The following is an 18,900-nucleotide window of genomic DNA, read 5'->3' on the forward strand; positions in this document are numbered from 1 at the left end:
TCCTGAGAAATGGAGCATCATTATGCTATCATCGTATGACTTTCAACAATGCAACCTCCACTTCCCCATCAGCGAGGAGCCACGGACGTAGCTAAATGGAATGAAGCACCTGAAACGTCTATTTGGCTTTTTTTCGGTACGGTCACGTGTGACATACAAGCCTCTGTTTGTCCTTTGCAAAGGGCCTTCGACTTCGAAACAGCCTGCAAATTGCAGATGGAGGAGGGCTTACGCCCACTATGTGGGCCCAGATGATCACGTCCCTTCCGTCGGGAGGCGGGGCCTGTCCGTCTGACGTCACGCACCACACCCCGCCTCCAGGATATTATCCATGACGCCCGCCATCTTGTCTCAGTGTCTGGTTTGACTGCGGAGGTGTCGTTTGGCTGTGTGTGTCTGTGAGTGCAAGGCGCGCCGGCTCTTTTGTCTGAGTGTGACCCGGTGGCTCGGTCCCAAGCCTGCCAGTGATTTTCCCCGGGCAGTCCGCAGTGGCCGCCCGCGCTCTCGATTCGGTCCCCGCACCCGGGAAGGACCGAGCCCGCGTCACGCCCCTTAGCCCCCGCCTGGTCCCTTCTCTGTCGCCGCGTCCGAATCGGGTTCCCGGAATCAGACGGTGCCCCATAGATGGCCAGCTTTTCCCCGAGGGTCAACGAGAAAGAGATCGGTGAGGCCCAGGATGGAGAGGGAGCGCGGGAACGGAGGGCAGGCTGCGAAGGGGCTGGCGCCGGGGCCCGGGAGAAGCGGGGGTAGGGGGTAGCGGGAAATCCTATGCCAAGGCCCTTGAGAAGCGGGGAGAGGCGAGGATCGGGGCCGATTGGCGGGAGGAAGCGGCCCCATGATGGGCGTCGGCCGGGAGTGAATGGACCCGCGTCTCAGAGCTGGCCTTCCGAGTTCCCTTGAGGCCGGGCTGGACGCTCACCGCCCCGCGTACCCCAGTGTCACCATCACAACTCGGCGCGGGTCCGAGATCCCGGGCTTCTCTCGGCTTAGGGCTTGGGTGTGGAGTAAACCGGGAGGGTTGCTAGCATGGGCTAAGTGGCTTATCGTAGGATCTCTTAAGTGTGTGATGGAAAAGAAGCAGACTTTTGTGTCTTGAGGTGCAGTAGGAGGACCCGCTCCCGTCCGTCAGTAAGGCTCTCTAAGGAGAAAGGAACCTGAAGAGGTGCCAGCCGCGTGGAAAGCTTTTATGAGAGGGTGGCGTCGTGAAAGTGAAGAGTTCCAAGGAGGAACATCTTAGCTCTCTCCGCGAGAGGAGCTGTGTGGCTAGGTGGGGTGACAGAAGGAGGGCTGTGGGATAGGAATGAAAGGGCTAGCCCTGTCACGTGCCAGCCTGAAGCCAGGACAATAGGGAGTGGAAGGGTGTGAGCCAGACCTGCCCAGTGGCCCCTTTAAAGCACTTAGCTTTATTTCGGTCCTCTCCGAGGAGCCACCTTTGAGGCCTTTGAATGAGACTGAGTGAATTCAGAGAGCGCTGACATTACTTTTTTTTTTTTTTTCCTTTTTCTTTTTTAAAAAGTTAGCCCAGCACTCGAGGCAGAGGCAGGCAGTTCCAGTAGCCAAGGCTACAAAGTGAAAGCCAGTTGAAAAGAAAAGAAAGGTAGTGGACACTGAGCATAGAGCCTCTGCATTTTCCTGCTCTTGAAGTGTATGATCGGCCGGTTGTTCGGAGGAGGCATTTCTAGGAGGTGTGAGAAGCCGAAGTGAATGCATTTCTATACATAAATAGCCAGCAACAGAACTGGGGGAGGGGCTGTTCCCTGAAGGGTGAAGCTGAGTGCTGATTAGCCAGTGACTTTAATATTAGTTTTTTAGCCATGTTAAGGCCACAGAAAACATAAAATTTCTGCCTTTTAATTTGTGTTTTGAACTAAGTGTTTTGAGCTTAGATCTTTAAAAGGAATTTAGTAGTCATAGTGGTAGGGCTTGAACTCGGGACCTTCCGGACCCTAGGCAAGCACTCTGCCACCGAGCTGTGTCTCCTGCCCTGTAGTTCTTGTGATCTGACAAATGGCTTTTCCGCCTCTATACCATAGCACTGTACATTTAGAAATGCCAAATGTCTTCAAATTTGGACTTTTGTAAGCCAGTTTTTTATTTCTTTGTATTTGAAGTGTCACTTGGAGACAAGGTTAGACATTCATCTCTGTGTATAGCTTGATGTTTATGAATAAAACACCCCCACCCCTAGTGTTAATTGTCGTCAAGTTAGGATTTTCCTGTACATGCTGAAAGTGGAGGCAGGACTCGTGAATGATGAAAGGACTCTGGGGCAGGAGCATAGCTGCCGTGAGCTACTGCCCGCTCTAAGAAGGCACTGTCCCACTTCCTTTCTGGTTATGAAATTGGGGGAAGGAATGTGAAGAAGAACTGAAATCTGGTTAGCCTGGTTCAGCGGTGACTCATGATGTCATCCTGTGCAGACAGCATGGTGTATTTCAGGCCCAGTGTGCTGAGGCGGAGTCAGGAGTTAGGAGATCATACTTTTTTATGATACTAGCACTTCAGTGTAAACCTTACTCTAAGTTGATAATGTTTTACTAGTCAGTACTTGAGTATTTATTTTTATTTTTTTGCTTTTCAGATGCTTTATTTACTTTACATTTTTTTCCATGCAAATGGGCAACACTGTACTGTTGACAGAAACTTACACTGAGTGGGAAGGCAATCTCCAGTTAGAGGCTGGCAGCACAAGACCACCTGGTACACAGAAATAGTACAAGGCTCACCACAAACAGATCAGTAAAGGCATGTCAGGAGAATGCAAGGAAAAGGAATCCATTAGGAATCACAGTATGATCTCACAGAAAAGGGCCGAAGTCAAGGCATAAGGCAGAATTCATCATGATGATCATGGTGATTCGAGAGCTCCCCCATCAGAATACGCAGACAATTTCTCAGCTGTAGCTCCCTAAGTTTTCTCCTGATTTCTCTCATCTCCTCCATGAACATTTCCAAATCATCTCCATCTCCACCCAACCCATCATTAATCTGCCTATTGGGTATAGCCCATCGAAAGTTAGGGGCAAGTCGGCGAGCCTGTCCTCTTCGGTTGAGGTTGTTGGCAGCAGGCTGGCGGCCGTCACCTCCTCCCAAAGGGCGGTCTTCCTGTCCATTCTGCAGGGGCTGCTCCATTTCTTCGTTTTCCAGGGCCTTGCCGCGTAGACCTCCTCTCAATTGTCGCTGCCCGTACTTGCGTATTTAAAACAGCTGATTAAAGTATAAAAATCATTTGGTGTACTTATTAACCAACAAGGAAGCATGAAGACATTAGAAAACCACTGACTGTACCATTTATTTTATAGTTTTTGTGGTGGTACTAGAATTTCTTGCATTTGAGGCTGTTAGCTTATTGTTTCATGGTGTTTCACCATCCCACATCCCTATCCCTTATTAACACTTTATAAAGAAGTGGATAAAAGTGATTGTGGCTAGAGTTTTTGTTTTGGTTTTCCTTAAAATACAGATTTTAAAAATCTTGTGTGAAATATAGTATTCTACTTAGGTTAACCTGGGGGTTTTCTCTTTTAAATTGATACTTCCATTTCCTTTTTTTTTTTAAAAAATAGAATTTTAAACTTACTTCCCTTGTTGGTGAACAAGGTCCCTTCTATTAATATTCATAAATTTTGGCTAATAGACGGAATTTAACAGGAATCCCAGGTTTTTTATTTGCTTTTCAGACAGGATTTTGCTGTGTAGCCTTGACTTGTCCAGGAACTCAACTCAGATTCTCCTGGCTCTGCCTCCTGAGGCCTGGGATTAAAGGCCTATACCACCACTGCCTGGCTGGAATCCCAGTTTTTAAGGGAGGCTGGGAAAGACAACTCCAATGAAATGACCATGTGATAGTATAGGCTTGGAAAAATGCAGGAAGCCTGTAGCTGCACTCTTCCTGAAGTTTCTACATGGAGAAGCCATTCTGCAGGTGTCTGAGGCTCGCCTGCTAGTGAATCTTACACTTGTGTGACCGCCAGTGGGATGAGTGCGAGCTTATGCTGTGTTGCTGACTTTTGAGTAAGTGATCTATCACTCTAACAAGTGCACACTGGAAAGTGCAGGGTACAGTTCTGGGTACCACTTTTCTATGGGCCACTACTAACTGGAATCTATCCAGGAAAATGTGGTGGAACTAATTAAGGTGGGAAAGGATAGAAAATGGACTCGAATTTTTGTAATCTAAGCAACGATTGGAAGAACGAAAAATATTGTAGTTGAAAAAGATGCCAGTGCAGATAGCATGTGTGTGTCACGAGAACAAGATTGTTAATTAGGTTCTCAGATCAGAATCAGGACTGAACAGGTGGACAGGGTAAAAGGAAGATTTCAAAATATTTTGGTTTTGTTTCCAGGCAAGGCTTCTCTGTGTAACCCTGGGCTCTGTAGACCAGGCCGGCCTCAAATCTGCCTCTGCCTCCTGATTACTGGAATTAAAGGTATATATGATACCACTGCTCAGCAGATTTTGAGTTATTAAAAAGGAAAAAAAAATGGCTGGGTGGTGGTGGTGCACGGCTTCAATCCCAGCACTTGGGAAGCAGAGGCAGGCGGATCTCTGAGTTTGAAACCAACCTGGTCTACAAAGCGAGTTCCAGGACAGCCAGGACTGTTTCACAAAGCAATTCTGTCTTGAAAAACCGAAGGGGGGAGGGGTATTGTTTAAACAAAGTAGTTTTATTTCTCTTTAGTGAAAATACATGGTTATTTTCATACTAGAAGAAAATTTCAGAATAATGTAGAAAAGTAGATATCCAGCTTCTTTTTGGTGTCTTAAACTATGCTCTTTTGTTAACATATCTAGTTGGGCCAGGAACATGTTTGTGCTTTCCTATTTGCTAAGTAAATGTTAATTGAACACTTGTCATGCTAGGTGTTAGATTAGCTGTTACTGATGAAGCACACAACACAATGGTGTCATCTCCCTGTCCCCATACCAGGGTCTAATGCTTTCTAGGCAAGCATTCTACTATTGATCTATAGCTCCAGCTCTCCCTGTGCCTTTTTTTTTTTTTGAAGATTTATATATTACGTATGCAGAGTTCTGCCTGCATGTATGCCTGCAGGCCACCAGATTCATTCTATATGATTATGAGCCACCCTGTGGTTGCTGGGAATTGAACTCAGAACCTCTGGAAGGGCAACCAGTGCTCTTAACCTCAGAACCATCTCTCCAGCCTCCCTGTGCCCTTTTTCAATATCAGTTATTTCATGTGGTGGTCAGAGAACAAATTGTGAGCGTGGGTTTTTTTTCCCCTTGTCCCATGTAGGCCCGGGACTCAAGTGGTCAGGCTTGGCAGCAGGTGTATGTACCCACTGAGCCATTTTTGTTGTTATTTATTTGTTTGTTTGATCGATTTTTATTTATTTTTGCTGCTCTGTGTGTGTGAGTGTTTTGCCTGCATGTGTATCTGTGTGCCACATCCTGGCTTGGTGTCCAAGGAGGTCGTGTGCCTCCATGTGGGTCTAGGGATCAAATCCAGGTCCTTTGCAGCATTCTTGCTCTTCCACTGAGCCAACTCTTCCAGCCCTCCCTCCTTCCCTCCCTCCCTCCAGCTCTTAAAAAAAAATTACTTTGACAGAGTCCCAGCCTTCTGAATGACTGTGTGTGTGTGTGTGTACTTTTTTTTTTTTTGTGACCTGGTCTGGCTTTGAGCCGCCCGTGTAGCTGAAATTCCAATCCTCTTTATGTGGTTTGTGCTGTGAAGAAGATCAAAACCAGGGCTTCTTGTTGCTAGCAAGAGCAACTGCTGAGCATAAGGGGTCATAAAACCTTAATTCCCCTTCCACTTTCTTCAGGTTTGCCTGTATAATCAGGCTGGTCTCAAAGCCAAGTCGTCCCACCCTCACCTCCTAGGCACACTGAAACTTTATGACATGGTCTCACCTGACCCTGACTTCCTTGAACTCCTCGCCCTCCTTATTAAGCCTTCTAAGTGCAGATGATAGCTAGGTGTGCCCACCATACTGCTGCCATCCTTAATCTTGCATTGGAAAACCACTTTATCACAGCTAATCTCTAAAGTTCCGTGGGTGGAAAGCCCGCTGAGCCCTGTCTAAAAGAAAAGGAGAAAACCCTCAACAAATTCCAAAGTAACGTGGGGCCATCTCCCATCCTCTGTTGGTATATATAAAACCCTGTTTCCGTTTTTTGTTTCAGTGAGATCGCGTACTGTAGGGGAACTCTTAGCTCCGGCAGCTCCTTTTGACAAGAAATGCGGTGGTGAGAACTGGACTGTGGCTTTTGCTCCAGACGGTTCCTACTTTGCGTGGTCCCAAGGATATCGCATGGTGAAGCTTGTCCCGTGGTCCCAGTGTCTGAAGAACTTGTAAGACTTTTTCCTTTGTGTTTGTAGAATTTACTCTTGTCTGTCGGTGTTGGGCAATAAAATATTTAAGTTTTCTTTTATAGAACGTTACAAGTTTGTTTATGGTTTGAATCCATGCATTCGAGGTTTCTGTAAAGAATTGCCTGAGCCGCACGTGGTGGTGCATCCCTTTAGTCCCAGCACTTGAGAGGTGGAGACAGTAGCTCTCTTGAGTTCAAGGCCAGCCTGGTCTACACAGTGAGTTCTGGGACAGCCAGGGCTACATAATAGAAAGACCCTGTCTCAAAAAGGAAGGGAAAAAAAAAAGAATTCTCTGGGTGAGTGTGGTGGCAGAAGAACACCTCATGGTGTAGACCAAAGTCTGGATTTTATTTGTACATTGTAGAGTGTTTTAATATTTTTCTCAGACAAAACCGCTAACAGTTTTCATGAGTTGAACTCGTCTGGCCTCCTATTTCAGGTGCCAATTTTCCAATCTGTAGAATTAGTGTTACAGTTTTGTAATATTTATGCTCCCACCCCTCCCCCACTAAACCCTAAGGCTTCATACGCTGGAGCCAATACTTCGCCAACTAACCTACACCCCTTTCTCCAGTTAAGTGTATCTGTAAGGAAAGACAGGTTGTGCCTCACATTAGTGTGTATGTCATGTTGTGTCAGATCTTTGTTAGGTGAAGTTTTTTGCATTCACTTTGGATTTCATACGTTTTATTGCTTAACAGTAGTTACTGTATGGACAGGTTTTTCTTTAATAAGATAGTCCTGCTATGTGGCCCAGATTGGCTTTAAAATCTATTTTTTGGGGGGTGGGGCACTCGAGACAGGGTTTCTTTGTAGCTTTGGAAGCTTATCCTGGAACTTGCTCTGTAGACCAGGCTGGCCTCGACTTACAGAGATAAACCTGTCTCTTCCTCCCGAGTGCTGGGATTAAAGGTGTGCGCCAACACCCCCTGGCAATATGTTGCTTTCTTATTGAAGATTTTCTCTGCCGCTAACAGTTTTCATGAGTTGAACTCGTCTGGCCTCCTATTTCAGGTGCCAATTTTCCAATCTGTAGAATTAGTGTTACAGTTTTGTTGAAGCTATTTAACAAGTGTTAACAATTAGTGTCTATAGAAGTATAATATAAAGAAGAATTCATTTTCAATCTTTTCCCCTCAGTCTTTTACATGGTTCCAAGAATGTTGCCAATTCAAGCTGTTCAAAATTGACAAGACAAAATAGTAATGGTGGTCAGAAAAATAAGCCTCGTGAACACATTATAGACTGTGGAGACATAGTCTGGAGTCTTGCTTTTGGGTCTTCAGTTCCAGAAAAACAGAGCCGTTGTGTTAATATAGAATGGCATCGCTTCCGATTTGGACAGGATCAGCTACTTCTTGCCACGGGATTAAACAATGGTCGCATCAAAATCTGGGATGTATATACAGGTATGGATTCATAATTTCAAAAGTGAATCTAATTATTTTATAATAGTCACTGGAATCTATGATTTAAGGGTTTATGGTAGAGAAGTGGGATTGATTGTGTCTTTATAATTATTCTAAGTCTTTAGTTCATAGTTTTTTAATTTAGGAGAATAATATAGAGTTCATACTTGATAAAGTATGCAAAACGTCAATGGGTTGTATTTATAAATAATAATTTAGTTTATGACTCAGCAAAGTGTCATACATGCTTTTTCAGTGATCACTTAGAGGATTTTGAGGGAAATCAGGCTTTTTTGTATCCCATGCAGTCCTTAAACTTGCTGTGTAGTGAAGAATGACCTTAACTCTGCTCCTCCTGACAGCGCAGCCTAAGTGCTAGGATTGCAGCTGGCTGCCACACCTCCCAGGTTTTTTTTTTTTTTGTTTTGGGTTTTTTTTTGTTTGTTTGTTTTGGTTTTGATTTTTTGGTACAGGGTTTTTCTGTAGCTTGGAGCCTGTCCTGGAGCTCTGTAGACTAGGCTGGCCTCGAACTCACAGAGCTCCGCCTGCCTCTGCCTCTGCCTCCCGAGTGCTGGGATTAAAGGTGTGCGCCACCACTGCCTAGCCCAAATCTAATTTTAATAATATCTAACCTTCTTATCCAATGTCTAGGGGTTGTAAATTTGAATTCTTTTCCGTGTGTGGTAGCGAATGACCTTAATCCCAATATTTAGGAGGCAGAGGCAGGTGGATCTCTGAATTCAAGGCCAGCCTGGTCTACAGAGCGAGTTCCAGGATGACTAAGGCTACACAGAAAAATGAGAAACCCTGTCTTCAAAGATAAGTTAAATTCTTTGAACAATTTAGTGTTCGAGGTGGGGTGTAGTGGTACACCCCTTTAATCCCAACACTCAGGAGGCAGAAACAGGCCAATCTCTGTTAGTTCGAGGCCAGTCTGGTCTACATGGTGAGTTCTAGGTCAGCTAGGGCTATATAGAGAGACCTTGTCTCAAAAACTAAAAAAGAAGTGTTCAGATGAGTGTGGTGATACACAGTTGTGCTCCCAGCACTGAAGAGGCTCCGTGGCCAGCCTGGTATACATAGCAAGTTGAAAGCAGCATAAACTGCATAGTTCAACCTCCACCAAGGGTGAGGGAGGGGGAAAATCTGTGGTTACCTTAAAACAAAACTTCCAGTAACTCATAAAAACTTTTTGTTTAGATAATGGTAAAATTCTAAACGTTGTGAGATTTTGTTTTGTGGGGCTTTTAATAGTCCAAGGCCAAGGAAATAAAGAGAAAAGTTGACATTTTGATTTTGTTTTAAAGACATACGGGTGCTGGTGAGGTTCTACAGGTAAACGTGCTTGCTGCTACACCTGGCAACCTGAGTGGGGCCTTGTGGTAGAGAAGCAGCGGCAGCAGGTCGTCCTCAGACACACAATAGAGTCGCGCTGTACAAACACACTTAGAATAGACAGTGGTGCAGGGCTTTCTGGTGCTAATTTGATCAAGGGTGTGCTTGCATTTCAGTAGGTCCTTCTACATTCGTCTAATAAATGCAGGACTTGTTATCTTGGAGGAAATTACTTAAAAACCTAAGTAGTGAATCCTCACAAGTAACAATAGCCAGTAATTAGTAAGTGAAATAATTTACTTCATAGAACTAGGGGTACCCAAGACTGTTCGTTCTTTACGGTAACAAAACTACAAAAATAGAAGATAAATACTGATCTTGTCTCTTCTCCTTTCAATCACCTTTAGGAAAGCTCCTCCTTAATTTGGTCGACCACGTTGAAGTGGTCAGAGACTTAACTTTTGCTCCAGACGGGAGCTTAATCCTTGTATCAGCTTCAAGAGACAAAACTCTTCGCGTGTGGGACCTCAAAGATGATGGTATGTATGTCTTTTCTTGGTTCCACCTGTGTCAGAGAATGAGGTGTTTTTGTTTCCTTTTGGGGGTGGGGGTTGGGGACAGGGTCTCTATATAGTCCTGGCTAGTCTAGAAATCTCTATGTAGACCAGGCTGGCCTCACAGAGATCCACCTGCCTATCTCCTGAGTGCTGGAATTAAAGCATGTGTCACACACCTGACTTGATGTGACTACTGAGTGATCACATGATTGCCCCACCCTGCAACACACCTGTAATCATAGCTCTAGTGGGCGAGGCAGGAAAAGTGAGAGCTCTAGGCCAAACTTGGCTCCTTAGCCTGATACTGTATCAGAAAAACAAACCAATGGCTTGGTGACCAAGGTGTCTTTTTTTGTTTAATATTTGGGAAACAAAAATACAGAATAAATAAGCAGTTACAATAATAAACCATCTTTTTAATCCCAGCACTCGGGAGGCAGAAGCAGGTGGATCTCTGTGAGTTCGAGACCAGCCTGGTCTACAAGAGCTAGTTCCAGGACAGGCACCAAAGCTACAGAGAAACCCTGTCTCGAAAAACAAAACAAAACAATAATAAACCATCTTGACACTGCTCAGAAACCAACCACAGATCCATAACTCTAGTTCCAAGGGCTCCAACACCTTTTGACCTCTGTGGACACTGCATGCACGTAGTACATATGCAGCCAAAACACTCAACATGCACTAAATAAATGAAATTTTAGAATAAAAAAATTTTAAGTAAGAGTTTAAGCAACAAATTCAGTCATTTAATAAAATTTAGATTGTGGCCGAATTTACAAACCAGGATTTATAACATGGTTAAATGGTGGTAAGCATAGATCATAAATTCTTTTATTAAAAAAGTAAGATATTTTTCCCTCTAATCTCACAGAAAAGTATGTTGGTGAACTCAGATGTGTTTTTTTTTTTTTTTTTCTGAAACATTAGGTATCTTGATGTTCACAAAGTTTTATCTTGTTGGAGAGAAACACAAATGAATGTACATCAGGCTACAATACCTGCCTCTGTCTCCTAAGTGCTGAGGTTAAAGACATAAGATTAGCATGCCTGGCCTTTACATTATGTGATGTATTATTTGTCGTCGTGTTTATTCATGTGGGTCTTGTGGGGGTATGTATGGGTGCCTGAGGAGGCCAGGGGCATTGGATCTCCTGCATTTGAGTTGCAGGCAGTTGTGAGCTACCCAGTTAGGAAGCTGGGTACCAACCTCAGAGTGTGCTCTTCACTACTGAGTAGTGTTTCCTGACCCATGTAATTTTATCAAGCAACAGATACTACTCTCAGAGTTTAAGGCCAGTCAGGGCTACATAGAGAGACCTTGCCTTGGAAGGAAGGAGGGAGAGTGGGCAGGTGGGCAGGCAGGTGGCAGATACTGAAGGGCTCTATATCGATATTTTTTTCAGTTTATGGTAACTGTAGACTACAGTCATGTCAGAGTTACTGATTTGAAATGCATTCTCCTGACCGGATGTTTCTTTTGTTCAGGAAACATGATGAAAGTGTTGCGGGGCCATCAGAACTGGGTGTACAGCTGCGCATTCTCTCCCGACTCTTCCATGCTGTGTTCAGTTGGAGCCAGTAAAGCAGTATGTGTCAAAGTTCTTGCTCACCTATTGTGAATTGGATGATAATGTATGCTTAATCATTTTGAATCTAAGTAACCTATTAAGTCTGTGCTCGGTGTCATGAATATCTTAATGCTTTATTTCATGATGGAGAAAATTTGCATGTAGAAAATTAGTTATTTGTGAATTGAGAAATTGAATTGCTTTTAGAGATATTTATAAAAATAAAGGTTAGTTTTTTGTGAGATCTAGGAAAGCTTATGTGATATAGACAAGATCTAGTTCATATGTTAAGATATTTCCTTGCTAATTATTTTCTTTGTTTTTGTTTTGTCCAGTTTGCTGTTTTGTTTAAGTTGAGTCCCAGCTGATCCTGGACATTAAACTGAAAAAAAAAAAGTAATTTAAAATATAATAAAATTAGCAATCATCTATGTGCCAGAGTGGATCGTAGATGAAGCTGCACATTGTTTTACAATTGCTTGCTATTGGCAGCTTAAATAGTGACTGGGGGCTGTGCGGTCAGTGAGCTGGCAGTTTACTAGCTCTGAGTCAGGGTAACGTGAAGAGCTCAGCAGTAGCATTGTGTATGAAACTGGCCGATCTCCAGAACGTGTAATGATCGCAGCAGGCTTTGCACTAATGGGGGTAGGGGTTGTGGCTAGATAAAACACATTTTATTTTGCTAAGAAGTATGTTAAAATGATAGTTGTGAATGTTAGAAGTTTAGAACAAATAGCTTAGTTTTTAGTTTGTTTTTTTTTTAAATCATAAAACAAGATAGATGTTGACATTGCTATTTTAGGCTGTGTGTTTTCCATATGCTTCTTGCTTTTCCTGTCACAGGTGGTGGCAGCAATATTGGTGTGATTGAGGTTATGCTGGCACCACTCGCACACAGGCGCACAATGGTGTTAGCTGGGCAGAAAGAGTGGCATCTCTGGCTACCGGGCTGGGGGCGACCTTTACCATAGGATGAAGTAACCTTGCATTCGGCTGCAAGGTGTACTGTACGTACACAGGTGCTGGTCGATGTCCACTTTCTGCTTTTCTTTCTTTTCTTTTCTTTTTCTTTTTTTTTCCTTTAAAAAAATAATTTTCCTCACAGTAAAATCCAGACTCCTGAGTAAATTGATTTTCCAGTTGATGGAATTGAGAGTCTGACAAGTGAACCCAATTGAATGTAAAGAAACTGGTTTTTGAGTGCTTCCTCTGTTTTTTAGAATTTCTTAAGATGCTGGCAGTACCTTAAATCATTGACCCAGTTATTATTATACTTATTTCCCTTTGGAAATAATGTGTGCAGAAAGGAAGTAGCAAGAGGAGGGAAGCTGTCTCACTAGGCTTGCTGTAAACCTCCAAGCTTAATCTAGCAGACTGCAGTAAGCCTTAGAATCGGTCTAGAGCTCCTCAGGAGACTGAGGCAAGTGGGTCCAATCCAAGGACAGCCTGGGCGGGCACCGTGCTGAGACACTGCTTCAAAGCAAAAAAAGAAAGAAACAACAGCAAAAGAACCTTCTGCACAGTTTAAACTGTAGATAATCTTATTTTTAAGTAATTTAACTTTTATGCTGAAAACTTTTATGATTCTAGTCAGTTTGGAAAAATAAGACTGCTAATTACAAAAAAGTATTGTAATTACATTAGTTTTATAAAATAGCATTTTCGTTTGTAATGTAGTTTAACATCTTTGTTTGCCAACAAAATTACATTTGGCTGTGAAAATTCTCTTTTCTTGCAGTATCTGTTTCTCTTCCTAGGCTCTCGGTGGTGACCCAAGCCTATTGTAAACAAGTGATTATCTCAAAGGAGATGCCAATGGAGTAACAATTTGCTAACATTACATTTTCTGTCTGTATATATTTTTAAAATTGGTAGTTTCTGGAAAAAAAAGAGAAAGGGGTTTGTAATACTTAACCCTATTTATTACCATATATTTTAGTTAATTAGTTTTGAAATAAATGGATTTCAGGGGTTAAATTGCTTTGCCTTTATTTTCCCTTTAGGCCTATTTTTTAAATTAACATTTAACAGAAACATTTGAAATAGAAATTTGCATGTCTGCTTTAATTAACTTAAAGACTGATTTTTAATCTACGACACTGAGCATATTCTTTAAATTACTCATAATTTGTAATTAATTCAATATGATATTAAAGTAGCAGTTGTAGTTTAAGATATGCCCCTTTGTCCTCTGTGTGTCTAAATGAAGCTATAACATTTGCCTTTTTATTATTGCAGGCTTTCCTTTGGAATATGGATACATACACCATGATAAGGAGACTCGAAGGGCATCACCATGATGTTGTAGCTTGTGACTTTTCTCCTGATGGAGCTTTGCTCGCTACTGCATCTTACGATACTCGTGTGTATGTCTGGGATCCACACAATGGGGACATTCTGATGGAATTCGGGTGAGTACAGTTAGAATCCCTAACAATGTAAAATTAGCAATCTCATAAATTAAAAGTTATGTGAGCACTTGAATAGTGCAAAGCTTTAGATAAATATGGCTGTTATTAGGTGGGTCTTGGTATTAAATGTCTGATTCTGTAGAAATGGTAATATACTAGAGTTTCATGCCTGGGGAATATCGCTAAACAGAAGTTGGACTTAAATGTTATGGAAGAGCCCTTGCTTTCGCTGGCAGTTCTAGCTGGGAAGCACAGTTACTGTACCCCTGGCTTCCTGTTAACATTTAGCTCGGCTGTAACAGCTTTCCGCCATCTTAGTTGTATCATCTGAGGCCCACTTTAAATCTTATTCAGAGGTCAATGAACTCGATACCAAGGCCATTTTGTTTCTTGACTTGATTCTGAAGCCCACTGAAAATATCTCTGACCCCAGGCACCTGTTTCCCCCGCCAACTCCAATATTTGCTGGAGGAGCAAATGACCGATGGGTTCGAGCCGTGTCTTTCAGTCATGATGGACTGCATGTTGCAAGCCTTGCTGATGATAAGTAAGTGTTGGGAGTATCATTTTGACTTTATTCATACCTTTTAAAGGTTTCTTTTCATTCTTAATGAAAGCAGGTTTTAAGTCTTAACACCTTTTTTAGTGAGGTTCGGGTTTTTGTGGGGTCTGGCTTTTTTGTTTGTATTTAAAATAGTCTTGGTATGTAGGCTGGGTTGGTCTTGAACTTAAAATCTTTCTACCCTTGCCTCCTGAGTGCTAGGAATTTGATGTGGACCACTATACCCATCCTGTAGCTGGGTTTTAATGTCTCTCTAGACAACACCTTGCTTTTTGCATTGCTGACTATGGTGGCACACATCTGTCAAATTGGTAGCCAATGCTTTTGAGATTAGGCAAAGGTAGAAAAGAATAAAGCAGATTATGTCATTTTATCTATAAGAAAATGAGAAAGCCGGGCGGTGGTGGCGCACGCCTTTAATCCCAGCACTCGGGAGGCAGAGGCAGGCGGATCTCTGTGAGTTCGAGACCAGCCTGGTCTACAAGAGCTAGCTCCAGGACGGGCTCTAAAGCTGCAGAGAAACCCTGTCTCGAAAAACCAAAAAAAAAGAGAAAAAAAAGAAAATGAGAAACCTTCCAGTTGTGAACATCATAGGTTCAAACACTGAGATTACAAAGTCATGCCTTGTGATTTCTTTGGAGTTCATCCAAATTACCAAGTGGTGTAGAATATAAAATAGTATATAAAGCATACTCGTATCACTGACCTAGTTGGATGTGGAGGCTCATGCTTGTGATTTCGGCACTTTAAGAGACGTCCAGTTTGGGTTATGTAACCGTATTCAGACAACAAAAACTTACTATTAGCTGGATGGAGACCCTGTAATCCCAGCTCTTGGGAAGTAAAGGCAGGAAGATCAGGAGTGTGATGCCGGCCTGGGCTACATAATAACCTGTCTCAACCAAAGTCACCGTGGTCTCAAGTGATTTGTGTGTTTATGCTGTGTGACTCAACACCAAAACACTGCTTTCTGACATCCTCAGCTCCATGGCTTGTTTCCCTTCCAGAATGGTGAGGTTCTGGAGAATTGATGAGGATTGTCCAGTACAAGTTGCCCCTTTGAGCAATGGTCTTTGCTGTGCCTTTTCTACCAATGGCAGTGTTTTAGCTGCTGGGTAAGTACGTCTTTCTTGTTCCTTTTTCTTTTGAAGATTTGTTTTTAGTTTATGTGCATGCATGGGTATTATGCTTGCATGTCTGTGTGCCATGTGCATGTAGTACCTGTGGGGGCCAGAAGAGGGTGTGATCTAGAACTGGAGTTTTCAGTACTTGTTGAGTGTGTTTAGTTGTGAGTGTTGGGAGCATCAGGTGCTCTTAACAGCTGAACCATCTCTCCAGCTTTTTCTCTTGTTTCTTAACACAAACTCCTGCAAATTTCCTAGACAAACTATAATCCTGTTGCTGCCTTGTCCTGGTTACTTCTTATTGGATTTAAAGTGAGATTGTGGTTCTGACATAGAGCAAGCTGTAGGTGCATGAAATATGTGTAAGTTGGGTGACCATGCTTTGTTTTTTTCTCTCTCTCTCTTAAGAACACATGATGGAAGTGTTTATTTTTGGGCCACTCCAAGGCAAGTCCCTAGCCTTCAGCATCTATGTCGCATGTCAATCCGAAGAGTGATGCCCACCCAAGAAGTCCAGAAACTTCCGGTTCCTTCCAAAGTTTTGGAGTTTCTCTCCTACCGGGTTTAGAAGGAAGACTGCCTGTCCTGGTGGGGCCTGACAGACACTCTTCACCAGACAACACCTCGAGCTTTACCAACTCTCAAGCATTTGTTCTAAAGGCTCAGAAGATTATTTAATTTGATTGACTCTTCATTTCTTTTGTTAGTTGAACTTTTAAAGTATTATTTATAGACCATAGAAATATTTCTGAACATATCATGTAATTTTTTTTAAAGATTAACTGTGAAAACGTATACATACCTGTATATATTTAGATACAAGCTGCTATGTATTGAATGGGCCATTCTGGTTTTCTAACTCTCAGCTCTGACCTGTATATATTGCTTCAGTAGAGCCACGGTGTATATATGTGCTGTTTGTTGGAACAAATTCAATGGAATTTTTGGTCTTTTTTTATTGGGACACTGAGTTTAGATGATACTGAATTAAAGCAGAATCGCCTCATAGGAAATGGGATTAGTCAGGATGGGTGGTCTCAGACTGGCGAGAGTTTTTGTGTAACGAAGAGTTTGCAAGAATTGTGTCAGGAAGTTTGAATGTGACGTTTTTAAAAAGCCAGTACAAAGGTAGCTAGAAAAATGTTGTTTTCTCTGTAGGCCTTAATTTTGGAAAGCAGCTGCTTAACCCTCAGAGAATAAAGTATTATCCGTTCTTGTCAATTTGAAAAGATACACCCACTGCATTATTGCTAAATATTTTGTTAATACTAAGGGACAGTTGTTTTAAGACCATGGGTTGTTTTTTAAAAAAACAAACACATATTCTGTTTTTTTGCAGAGAATGATATTGGTGACTTACCAAAGAGAAGCAATACAATATGTCCGCTTTTGCCTTCTGTTATTTATCTCATCTGCAGATGTTGAGAATGTATGCATTATGTAAAATGCTTGTTTTATATCTTAAGTTTTTTAATTAAAAGACATAAAAATAATACATTGCAAAAAATGTCTCTTTCGTGTGTTGCATTGTGTAATAGTTTTGTCTAGCTGCATTGAAAGGTTAATGGTGGCCTACAAGCACCCAGGGCAGAAACAATGAGGAAAAAACCATGTGACAGGAAGGCATTGATTCATGAGCACGTGCATGCCCTTGTCTTCTGGGCTTGTTTAGAAGTTGTGCTTATTTAGAAACACCAAAACTGTAGGACAAAAGAAAACAGCTTCGAGCTAAAGAATATCTTTTCAAGAAACTGATGGGCTCAAGGTTAAGCTGCTTGGTTAAATGATAGAGACTGGCAGTCTGAGTCCTCAGAGAAGGCACACCACACTCCCATTAGCCATGCATGGTCTCAAGATGCGGCCATCTCACTGAGAATATTTGGAATTCCTTCATGTTGGCTATATTAACAAGTATACAGAAGTGGTTATGAAAGCTAGGAAAGAATCCAAGTAATTTTCTAAGTGGCATCTATATTACACAAGACGCGAAAGCACCTTTAACCTCTTGTGTTGGTTTTTTAAATTTAAATACATAAAAATAAGCTTTTAAAAATTGTACTTGCCGGGCAGTGGTGGCGCACGCCTTTAATCCCAGCACTCGGGAGGCAGAGGCAGGCAGATCTCTGTGAGTTCGAGGCCAGCCTGGTCTACAAGAGCTAGTTCCAGGACAGGCTCTAAATGAGCTGCAGAGAAACCCTGTCTCGAAAAACCAAAAAAAAAAAAAAAAAAATTGTACTTAATCTTTACATGATTATTTATTTTCTCTAACCATATCAAATACTAGTTATGTAAAGATACTTAGTTGTATGGTCCACACTCTGCTTGAGATGGCCCCAGTTGTTTGCAACCTTGGTGCCATAGGAAAGGGACACAGGGACACACAGAATAGAATACAAATGCAAACATGCCTGAGCTTCCGCTTCCTTTTTGTCTTAGAGGAAGTGGGTAGTGACAGGATTGTGGTTGTACATGACCAAAAAAGGGAGGAAGGATAAAAGGTGGTTGGGCTCGCTCTTGGGTCAGATCCTAACTGATTTTTAAATTGAGATGTTTTTTTTTTTCCCCCCCTTGTATATTCCTTGCCTCTGCCATGAGCTGGCAAAAGATTATCGACAGATTTGATTGCCTGGCTTTTCTTGTGTTTTGAGATAGTGTCTCGCTGTGTATCTCTCTCTCTGGGTGGCCCATAACTCTCCAAGATCCTCCTATTCCTGCCTCCCAGCTGCTTTCCCACTCTGTAAGGGTGGGTATGAATGCAGGAAAGTGTCTCATGCTATCTTAATTATGGATACCACTTTAAGGCCAGTAACCTGATCTTAGGTTAGCAAACCCTCAGTTTATGATCCTTGAAATTCCTGCCTGCTTGTGATTGAGATAAAGTTGGATTGGGTTGGTCTGCGCTGCCCTAAGGGCAGCAAGACCTACAATGGACTGGAGGAAACTAGCCAGATTCTTAGTCTAGGCAGTGGACTTGGCTGTCAGCCGACCTCAAGGATAAGAAAAGAAAAAGCTTGAGGAGTTAAACATTGTCTCATATGGCAGAAACCAAGGAGGCCATCAGAGTGAATACCTAGAGGGTGTTAGGACTATTTCCTAACCGAGCCACTCCGCCGGCGCAAAAAACTCCAATCAAACCAGATTAGACTGATTCAAAAATGCCCACATTTAGTGAATGCCACGCTCTTGGGTGGCTGGGAGCATGGAAGGGGGAAGACAGAGAAACCATGTTTTTTCCAGCTCGAGCCTAATTACCCTGTGGGAGTGGTCCTGACCCTTGCTGGGGAGGGGTCAGCACTTGGCAGGCTGGGAATTAGAGTCCGAACCAGGGTAATTCCCAGGCCAGGGGCTGGGGTGACACTTGCAACTCAATATTACAGTGGGGACACAGCATTCTATACAGGCAGTTCCCACCAACTTCTGGCCTAAGTGCATTTTAGCCATGCAGATCATGAACATGTAGATTACTCCAGGGCTGAAGAGATTGCCCAGCGGGGATGGGTCCTTGCTGCCAAGCTTTGAAGACCTGTGTTCAGAACCTACCTGGTGGAATAGAGAATGATTGGCATACGTGCCCTCTGACCTGCACA

The 18,900-nt window shown here is 42.7% G+C and overlaps 2 protein-coding genes across 5 annotated transcripts; one reads left to right on the forward strand and one right to left on the reverse strand.

Annotated features, from left to right (window-relative positions):
- The first annotated feature begins 351 nt into the window (after positions 1 to 351).
- On the forward strand, positions 352 to 16,806 carry Wsb1 (WD repeat and SOCS box containing 1). Of its 4 annotated transcripts, XM_038327108.2 has the most exons (9): positions 352 to 664; positions 6,155 to 6,323; positions 7,485 to 7,753; positions 9,496 to 9,627; positions 11,134 to 11,234; positions 13,455 to 13,627; positions 14,061 to 14,174; positions 15,197 to 15,304; positions 15,722 to 16,806. In XM_038327108.2, exons 1-9 carry the CDS (start codon positions 625 to 627, stop codon positions 15,879 to 15,881), a joined length of 1,266 nt encoding a protein of 421 aa, XP_038183036.1. In that variant the 5' UTR covers positions 352 to 624; the 3' UTR covers positions 15,882 to 16,806. The 4 variants fall into 4 exon arrangements, with proteins under 4 accessions (XP_038183036.1, XP_038183039.1, XP_038183038.1 ...); XM_038327111.2 differs by lacking the exons at positions 352 to 664; positions 6,155 to 6,323; positions 7,485 to 7,753; positions 9,496 to 9,627; positions 11,134 to 11,234 and adding an exon at positions 12,083 to 12,223; XM_038327110.2 differs by lacking the exons at positions 352 to 664; positions 6,155 to 6,323; positions 7,485 to 7,753; positions 9,496 to 9,627; positions 11,134 to 11,234 and adding an exon at positions 12,085 to 12,235.
- LOC119812441 (protein BEX3-like) lies at positions 2,590 to 3,151 on the reverse strand. The gene has a single exon (XM_038327112.1). It carries the CDS (start codon positions 3,130 to 3,132, stop codon positions 2,818 to 2,820), a length of 315 nt encoding a protein of 104 aa, XP_038183040.1. The 5' UTR covers positions 3,133 to 3,151; the 3' UTR covers positions 2,590 to 2,817.
- Positions 16,807 to 18,900: the final 2,094 nt, after the last annotated feature.

This window comes from Arvicola amphibius, chromosome 4 (genome assembly GCF_903992535.2).
Source record: "Arvicola amphibius chromosome 4, mArvAmp1.2, whole genome shotgun sequence".
Classification (NCBI taxonomy): Eukaryota; Metazoa; Chordata; class Mammalia; order Rodentia; family Cricetidae; genus Arvicola; species Arvicola amphibius.

Coding starts and splice junctions, on each gene's coding strand:
- Wsb1 (XM_038327108.2), top strand. CDS start 625: ATGGCCAGCTTTTCCCCGAGGGTCAACGAGAAAGAGATCG. Junction 14,175..15,196: donor GCAAGCCTTGCTGATGATAA/GTAAGTGTTGGG, acceptor TTTCCCTTCCAG/AATGGTGAGGTTCTGGAGAA. Junction 15,305..15,721: donor GGCAGTGTTTTAGCTGCTGG/GTAAGTACGTCT, acceptor CTCTCTCTTAAG/AACACATGATGGAAGTGTTT.
- LOC119812441 (XM_038327112.1), bottom strand. CDS start 3,132: ATGGAGCAGCCCCTGCAGAATGGACAGGAAGACCGCCCTTTGGGAGGA.